Source organism: Papaver somniferum, chromosome 7 (assembly GCF_003573695.1).
Source record: "Papaver somniferum cultivar HN1 chromosome 7, ASM357369v1, whole genome shotgun sequence".
Classification (NCBI taxonomy): Eukaryota; Viridiplantae; Streptophyta; class Magnoliopsida; order Ranunculales; family Papaveraceae; genus Papaver; species Papaver somniferum.
Genome location: NC_039364.1, coordinates 3,120,659 through 3,130,168, shown reverse-complemented (window position 1 = coordinate 3,130,168; position 9,510 = coordinate 3,120,659). Strand labels below are relative to the sequence as shown.

At 34.9% G+C, this 9,510-nt stretch overlaps 2 protein-coding genes across 3 annotated transcripts; one reads left to right on the top strand and one right to left on the bottom strand.

The window, feature by feature from the left end:
• The first annotated feature begins 410 nt into the window (after positions 1 to 410).
• LOC113300597 lies at positions 411 to 1,179 on the top strand. 2 transcript variants are annotated; one of them, XR_003335847.1, is made up of 3 exons: positions 411 to 653; positions 742 to 917; positions 1,089 to 1,179. XR_003335847.1 is itself a non-coding variant. In XM_026549800.1 (3 exons), exons 1-3 carry the CDS (start codon positions 499 to 501, stop codon positions 1,091 to 1,093), a joined length of 327 nt encoding a protein of 108 aa, XP_026405585.1. In that variant the 5' UTR covers positions 411 to 498; the 3' UTR covers positions 1,094 to 1,179. The 2 variants fall into 2 exon arrangements, 1 of the variants encoding a protein (XP_026405585.1); XM_026549800.1 differs by having other exon boundaries at positions 411 to 644.
• Positions 1,180 to 6,100: 4,921 nt separating this feature from the next.
• LOC113294555 (protein BIG GRAIN 1-like B) lies at positions 6,101 to 8,068 on the bottom strand. Its single transcript, XM_026542948.1, has one exon. It carries the CDS (start codon positions 7,582 to 7,584, stop codon positions 6,136 to 6,138), a length of 1,449 nt encoding a protein of 482 aa, XP_026398733.1. The 5' UTR covers positions 7,585 to 8,068; the 3' UTR covers positions 6,101 to 6,135.
• Positions 8,069 to 9,510: the final 1,442 nt, after the last annotated feature.

The window sequence follows — 9,510 nt, the reverse complement described above, 5'->3', positions numbered from 1 at the left end:
TGAAATTGATGTCTGTTTTTTTGATGTAGATTATGTTGAGGGGTGCAAAGTGGAAAACTCTTACATTGACAGCTCTGACGAGGTTCTCTCATTTTGATTTGGTTGATTTTGATTATAGAAATTTAATTTTTGATTTCTAATTTTTGTACTGATTCTGTAATTGTTGGTGTAAACAGGGGAACCAAGTGGAGGAGGATATAAAGAAGGGGATTGAGAAGAAGGTGGAAAAGAGGGCAGAAGAAAATGGAAGATGAATTACAGAGGAGGAGAAGAACAAGTAGAAGTTGGTTCGTTTTCTAATAATTGTTTCTTAATCGAATTAGAGTTGAATAACATGCTCCCAAAGGATTTGCTAAGTATCTTGTCTTTTGATTTTGTTTAATTTTGGGATTAATTTTACTGTACTCAATTGATTTTCCTTTTTAGGTCTGTTTAGGTTATGTATTTTAAGAGACTCTGGGTATGGAATTTTTGTACTGAAGTAATAATTTCTGCTGGATGAAGATGCATCGATCACTCATATCTCTTTGTAGGATGCAGTTAATTGAAGGCGAAATGAACCAAGAAATAATTTCTTATGATGAAGGATGCTTCCCCAATGATGAAATGATGTTAATCCCAGTAATTTGGATTCTTTGCACTTGGTAGGCCATGTAAGCTCTTTACCAAATTAGTAAACTTTTGTGTTATAATCTCGTTAAACGAACCTAAAGCATTAACATTGTGTTTAATTTCTTTCAGGAGAATGAGCAGAGTGCCCTCTTTGCTACGATGGTTCTGCAGTTCTTCTACAAAGAGAATTATTACTGCAAAAGACCATTCTTCAGTTCAGCTTAACATTGGTCATATTGATGACAGTGGTATCTATACTAGACATTTATCCACTTTTTCCCTTAGTGGTTTCGTTCGTTGCCCAGGTAATTGTTGTCATTGTGCTATTAATTCTAATTGAGTTAATCTTTATTAGGATTTGAGCTAGCTAGTTATGGAGAACTTTTGAAGGTGCATTGTGAGGTTTGATGGATTTATAGATGAGAATCCATTATCTCCTGATTATAATTATGTGAATCACTTCCTTCATGCTACAGCCTAATCCCTCACGGTGCTTTTGATTCCTTCCATGATGTTATTAGAGTATGAGTACTCCATCAAGATCCCAATGATGAATGATCAGAGAGGAAATTAAACACAATAATGATGGAAGTATGAATCTCTTATCATGAGATTGGTGCTACAAAGTCGAAGGAGTGTTCATCTTTTATTTAAAAATTAAGGAAATTGTAATCATCATTTTTTAAAGAAATGATTGGTTAGTATTTTTGATCTTTTTGTTCGTGTAAAGATTGTCTTTTTTTAAGAAATGATGTAAATTGATCTATGTGATATAATAAAACTTGATTCAGTTTTTAATTTGGTTCATAATTTGTTTTAATATCAATTTTAATTGTAAGTTTCATTTTAATTTCAATTTGGGATTTATCTAAATCGAAATCGGCTAGATACTTCCGGGCAAAAAGTTTGGTAGCTCAAAAATGTAAGCGACCAAACTTCAGGTTCACTTGTTCTAATATGGTTGGTCTATCTATGAAGCGATCAGTGTTTCACTTGTTGTATTTTGATTGGTCTAGCTTTAAAGCGATCATTATTTTGCTTGTTGTATTTTGGTTGGTCTAGCTTTAAGGCGATCACTATTTTGCTTGCTCTAGGAAGGTCGGTCTAGCCATGAAGCAATTAAGAAAAAAGACGCTATGTGATAATTGCTTGATTACTAAAGCGATTGCCTAGCTGCTCTAGACTTGTAGAAATCCCACCTTTTGCAATTCGAGAGCGAGAGCCAAATTAAGTCGCTTTAAGGGTTAGAGCGACTCAATATGGGCTTTTCCAACCAAAAATGACTGGTCGCTTAATCCAACTTTTCTTGTAGTGGTCACACGGCATGTTGACGTTTGCAACATTATTCAGTACTCTTCTACCTTAGTACCTTAAATGGTTCAATGTGTCTCCTATGATTTGTCAAGTTGATGAAGCTCATCGCTGGCTTTGCATCTTATGCAAGGAGAATTGGTCCAAAACTAGTCACGTTATTGCCAAGTGATTTCTACCGTTGCTGGCCCGCATGGCATAAAATTTTCTATCAGAAAGAACTTGATCCACAGATGTTTCAAATTCACCGAGCGGATTATTGTCATGTACTGTTTATAAATCAGCTGTATACCTTGAGTGTAGTCTGAGTATGCTTTGTGGCCTAATAGTCATGGGGTCACCGAAACTGAACAGCCTAAATTAGGTACAGCTTGCAAAGGAAGAATATCTTCAATGTTCTTCAGTATGTATATGCATCCAAAATAATGGTCATTGATCTTCTGTTATCTCTGACTACCTATATCTGAAAAGGTTTTCGATCATATAATTCATATGCTTTCCCTGGCTTTGCCACTGCCTAGCGCATTATGCTAGGCAAAATTTTATTCGTGCCATGTGATACCTCTGATGGGAACTACCATTTTGTGTTCAAATTTCAAACTACATCCTGAGAGAAAATTAAAGAGATGGAATCCAAGAAAAAGAAGATTAAATGCGCCCAGTTGCCCATCATAATCATCACCTTCTTCTTCTTTCTCTTCTCTTATTAAAGATGGTGAAAGTGATCAAAATGCATTCATGATTCCTGGACCATAAACTACAATTCCTCCTAGGGATCACCCAAGAAAAGCACATGCACACACTCCCTGTCTGCTTCTTCTCTCGAATAATTTTCTTTGAGTAAAGCCTGAGCCATATCTGAATCCGATCGATCTCTTACGTCTCTCTCACTCTCTCGCGTCCTCTTTAATCTTCTGTTCTTATATGTGGCTTACATTCCAACTTCTTCTTTTGTTCTTATTTATCCAAAACCATGACGTATTTAGTGTGTAATACTGTGTATGTACAGCTTTGCAGAATTTTTCTTTTGGTAATAAATAGATTGAGCCATACACGTGCAAGTGGAAATAGGGGGAAGAACAAGTATGACAAATTGTCAGTACTATGAGTGAACCGAAGAAACAGGTATCCACAGATATATGTTCATGTGGTCACGCCGGCATGTTCACTTTTGCAACTTTATTCTGTCCAAAAATGCTTGACAAACCGTGAAAACAGACTCCCCGCATACACACATCCATCCACCCTTTCGTGGGACCCCCTGTTTTCTCTCCAAGAGCAGGGCTCACCAATTTGGTGTGTGAACGGTTTTGGGGAGTCCACATTCACGGTTCGTATAGAATTACTCTATTCTGTCTACCTGTAGCTTGATTAGCAGTATCATTAAGAGTGGGATGGATGAACGGTCACAGATGAGCGTGCTTAGCATCTTGGAGGGTGTTCCACCCCCTCTCACAGGGTACAATCTGTTTTGTAAATATTCGGTGGGTTAATCATTATTGTATCTTTAATGGTGTCTATATGATCTGCCAAGTTGAATAGTTGATGAAGCTCGTGCCCGCTCCTACTGCGGAGTCAAGGATGTAGTCGAAAGTCCACTGTTCCAAACCATCAGAAAAGAAAGAAAAAATGAGTCCAAAGACCACTGTTCCAAACCATCGGAAAAGAAAGAAAAAATGAAGCTCATGCATTCCTGCATCATAACACAAGGAGAATATTGGTTTAAAGCTAGTCACATTATCCTTAAAAAAACTAGCTTTCTGTCGAGAAAAAAAATTTGAAAAAGGTTTCACTTGATATTCATTATTCGCAGATGCAATGTAGTGTATTTTCAACCGTACATATTCTAGCTAGTCTACTTTCTGGTAGACGGGTCGGTTGCAGACCCAGGCTTAAGAGTGGTCAAATTGCGTTTTATGGGACACTAACTAATCAAACAATGCTTAAGATTTATTTTATTTTATTTTTCTAAAAACACAAATCTAGTAAAAGAGCCCATTGCAGAACGGTCAAATAAAGCTTCCCAAGGGAAGGGAGGAATGTATATTTTCAATGTTCTTTTTCCTATGTATGCATCCAAAATAACAGTCATCAATCTTCTATTTTCTTGTATACAACCTTTTCCATACCATGATCTTGTCTCCGACCAACAGAATAAACCCCATCTTCGAAATAACCTTCTTTTTTGGATGCATCATTTTTTTTTTTTGAAAATGATCTTCGAAATAACTACATATCTTCATCTCAGTTTCCAAAACACAACGGTTAACTTATTTATACTTGAAAATGTTTTCTGCCATATGGTTCGTATGCTTGTTAATTATACATGGCAGTACTTTACTTGTTGAACAAAACCCGTCTTCCCAAGTCCACGTTAATCTCAGTAATGCTGCTAATCACGATCTTCCCATCATTGGCTTATTATCTTGTCATGCATAATACAGTAATCGGATATGGACATAGGAACTAAGTTACGTGTTTGCTACGTCGATCTTTAGACCCTAATCCTGATATTTAATTAAGGAGTTTAAGTAATGGGAACGCAATCTTAATACGTAGTTTAAGTTTAAGTTCAAAACTTTAACCAGTTTTAGTTTGCAGTTTTTTAATACGTAGTTCTGAGTTCGTGCTTGGATAAACAATTCAGTAGTAGAGAGGCCTAAAATCTTGGATTACGCTGGCTAGCTAATGATTTTTTGACAGAAAATTCCAGCAGTAAGTAGTTCATTTATTAATCAAACTAAGATAACGGAATTGATTTGGATAATTATGGTTCATGTGAAGAATTTTTGATTAGAGCTTGTTTAAGTTGATGAACTCGTCGTGGGTTTACATGAGGGTTGGTTTATTTGGATATTCTAACCTATTACCAATAATGTTTTCGAATCATCAACAAAAATTGTTAGTGGTCCTTAAAGATTATTCGATGCTAATGAATTTCGAATTCATGTCACCAATAACTACACATGCATATATATATATATATATGATGTTCCACAATGGAGACGCGTATATTGGAGTATCGAACGGAGACACGTGTGTCTCATGTCCTTAATCAGATAATTTGAAATTCACATGCTCCTGGATTTATTTTCTTTAAAGGTAACTCTATTAGAAGGAGAACACAAGAGTGAATCATGTGATTAGAATTTGAAACCCAATTCGATGTTCCAACCTCCAAACATTTTGGTGATTAATGGTTTGTTGTTACCCCGTAAAAACTTTAGCTTTAAAAAGCAGTAAAAAAAACTTGATTTAGATTTTTTCCAAGTTAACATCAAAGCCTTTGCAAGCTTCGAAAAATACTCTTCTTCACCCCTAGGATCAATAAATTCTGGTCTTAAATCCCACAGAAAAACAACCTTCTTGAACAATTTCTTCTTTTCCTTTTCTTCTCATTCTTTTGATATTTTTTTTTTTTTTTTGGTGTAAATTCTTGTTCAGATTTTACCTTTTCCATTCCATCTCTTTCTTTACTTTAACTCACTGCTCCCCTTCCTCAAAATAGTAGTAAAAAAACAGCAACTATTCACCCCTCACAAATTAAAAAAGCACAGACCTGGAGAGGATTTTACTAGTGGGGCCCACCAAGGAACGTTGTTTACAGTTTATCAGTGGGACCCACATTTAAAGCAAAAGCTCATTTCATTTTCTTTCTTTCGTTCTCATTCAATTCAATTCCAATTCCTACTACCACTTTATTCTTTTTTTTATTTTGGCCTGTTGAACAATGTATGAGATCTGATCATCATCATGATGATCTACTGATCTGATCCGATCATCTTTTTACTTTATCACTTTCACTTTAAACTCTACATTCTTCAATTCCCCTTTACTCGAATTCAAGAATTTTCACATAGTTTAAAAACCATGTATTATCTTCCTAATCACATTTTACAATTTGTCACGTCATAAAAAGAGAATTTTATTAAATTTAAATCAAAAGTGGCAAATGCTTTTACACCCATCAGATCATTTTATGGTTATCAGTTTTGACATATTATGGATTCATTAGCTCATCCAATAACAAAAAAAAAAAAAAAAAAAAAAAAAAATGAATTTATGAAAATAGAATTAGAAGTATATTTTTCTGGACGAATAAAACAATCTACCAAAAATTTGAATTAAGAAAAAAATTACAAGGAATAAATCGACAAAAATTAGGAATTTTCTCCAATTTGAGTTAATGAAAATTAAAGGTTAAAAAAGGAATTACACTCTAAAACCATTAGCAATGGCACGATTAGTTTCGAAATGAGTAGTTTCATACACAGGAAGTTCTTCACTAAACCTAGCAGCATTAATCTCCAATCCAATTGTTGATAAATTATCAAGTTCGAACAAATCTGAACTTGCATAGCTAGCTCTATCATCTTCATCATCATCCTCTTCAACTTTCAGATTCTTCTCATCTTTCCTTTGATAATTTGCCATTAGCAATTTATCAATGTCAATTACTTCTTCAACTAAGAACCTTTGCTGATTATTCTTCTTAATTTCACTAATCTTGTTCTTGAATTCTTCTTCGCTTCCAATACGATTACTGCTACGATGTTGCTGTTGATTATATTGTTTAGGTTTTGAAGAATCGTCAAGAATGATGTTAACTGGATAAAATCTAACAGATCTCTGTTTCAGATTTCCGTTATTGCTTAGAGAAGGAGTTTTACTTAAACATGATCTTGAATACGATGAAGCCGATGAACATGTCGGTGTGGCCGCCGTGACCGGTGGTGCTGTTGTTACCGGAAAATCATTCGATGATTTTTTTGGTGTAAACAGAGAGTTAAGAAAACTGGAGATTTTTCCACCGGGCGAAATAGGTTGTTTTACTTTGATCAAATCGTTGTAAATCTTCATTGCTCTCGATTTTGCTTTCCCATTTCCACCACCGCTTCGGCTTTCGTTGTCCTCCATCTTCGATTTCGATTCGTGGTTTCGAGGAATTTGATCACTTTTCTCTGAATGATGAACTGTGCTACTACCTCTGGTTCTAATTGGTTTCACAAAAAATGAACCAGTATTAGAAGATTTGGTTGATCCATAAACTGATTCAGTCTCAGACGAAGAAAACCCACCACCGGAACTAGAATCTGAAGAACTCGAAGTAGAATGTAAATACCGATGAGTCGCATCCACCGGAACCGATGGTACCGTTTTCTTTCTCAAATTAATCTTATTATTTGAATCAACAATTACTTTTTGATCATTACCTTTCGTCTTCGTCTTCTTCTTCTTCTTCTTTTCAAGAACCCGTTTATCAACAATGTTCCTCTGTTTCGTTCTCCCTGATTCTTCTTTCACTGCTACAAAATCTCTCTGTTGATGATGATCTCTATTACTCCCCCCTTTAACAGAAGAATGTTGCTTGTTAATACTACTACTAGTTCTGCTGCTTGTAATCGGAGCAGCAATACAGCTCTGTGTCATCATCTTCTTCTTCATGGTAATTGTTTTTGTTTCTTCGAAACACGACGACGGATTATAGCTTGTTGCTTCGTCGAACGACTTGTAGATTTCGTCGAGTAAAGACGAAGAAAATGAAGTATTCAGATGCGGAAGTTGATGATGAAGATTATTGGAATGTTTCTTTTCTCGATGATGAAAATGATATGTTTCTTGTTCTTGTTGTAAGAAGTAAGATTTTCTTGTATAATCCATTGAGAATATATAGAAGAAAGTAGAGGGTATTGAAATGAGTATGTCTGGTTTGGGATCGTTGTCGAAAAAGAAAAAGCTGAGTAGTGGAAGAAAAACTAGCAGTGATTATGTTTATGATGCTGCTGCTGCTGTTGAGACTGAGAAGGGGACATAGTAATAGATGAGTACTTGATTAGTAATGAAAGCTAGAAATGGAGCACGCCTTGATGGAATAGAATGACTACTGCTAGTTAGTGGGAAAGAGTAGGAATGAAGGATGAGAGAATGGGAGATGGCGTACACTGGTGAGGCTGCAGGGGCTACAGGGAGGAGTTATATAGAGGGAAGTCTAGAGAGGAGGAGATGGGGGAATGATTTAATGGGATGTTGGCGCGCGTGCATGTAAGACTTGTTATTTTAGGGAAGGGAATATTGAATGTTGATTTATTGGTAATTTAATGACGAGGAGCCAATGAAGGAGTCAAGGAATGGTAATTTATGATATGGCAGCATTTACTTCTTTTTGTACTCTTTCTATAAATTTTTTTACTGTTGTTGTCTATTTTTGAAATTCAATTTTTTTACTATATTTCTAAGATTTTACTCCTTTCGACAAATTTCTAGTAGTATGATTTTACTCTTTTTGACCATCCAAAAATAGATGTAGAATGCTACAATGTAGATTGGCAACATACTTGTTAATGTTGGAAAAATTCAAATTTTTTACTAGAATTTATGATTTGTACTCGATTTAACTAGGCTAGAAGATGTATTTCAAAATCATAATGTACTTATATCGGGTGAGTATTTTGTGACGGTGGTTGGCAAGAACGGATGTTATAGTAGTTCAAATAAAAATACAATGTCAAATTGGCGATATTCTCACGGCGAAATGAAAGAAAAACAAACTAATTTAACAACATCATAACCAACCATTTTATATTATTGAGATGATAATTGAAAAAATATACTGTATATGATAAAGTAGGAGGTTCGAATAACATGATCAGAGTAATATTTGGTTGATATTTCTAGACTAAACAACTATTTTCTATCGAGAATGAACACATTCTACCTATTCTTACATTTGCTATGTGGAAACTAAAAAAGTAAAGTAGAACATACACTAAGAATCAAGTACATGTATTGGTATTTGAAATTTTTAAAGCAACGAAAGGAGAAGAAAGTTTCAAACACTTTGGAATGAAGATATGAGATCTTTGAATTATGCTGGCATAGGGCAGCTCATATCATATCCAAATTTCCAATGTAGTTTATGATCACGTACCAAAGCACCAACCAACAGCCACCTAGGATTATTGATGTGTGTATATATGTATTTCAAAAAAAAAAAAAGAAATGTGCTAATTTCTTAAAAAAGATTATGTATTTCAAGAAAAAAGAATACATGGTGAAAGACAGAAAGAAGCTTAGCAAGGTCTTGTATATATGTATCAATTAGCAGTGGAATGGTCTGACTGGCTAGGTCTGCTCAGAGGTTCGTTCATATATACAATATCCATATGCATACATTTAAAACTTATTGTTTCCCAAGGTACAATACTACAATCACATGGCGCCAAGATTATTTAAGGGTCATATCGATTGTGAGTTGCAACTGGTAGGAAGAAGAAAAGAGACGAAAGAAAAGAAGTCTTGAAATGAAAGGCAAAATAATTTAGATTAGACACTCCACAAGTGGAAGAAAGAAGAAGATTGACGCCAACACATGAGGGATTCCAATTACTATTAGTACTAGTGGTAGTGGTCTACCGGGGAAGAAAAGAGAGAGCAAAATGGCACTTGAAGTCAATTGTGCTGTGATTATATTGCTTCATTTGGACTTTAAGAGTTAATTCAACAGTAAATGATGATTATGGTTTTGTAGTCTAGTACTTAGAATCTAATTCCACTTTGGAAAAATCTTGATTTGACTAGTAATCACTA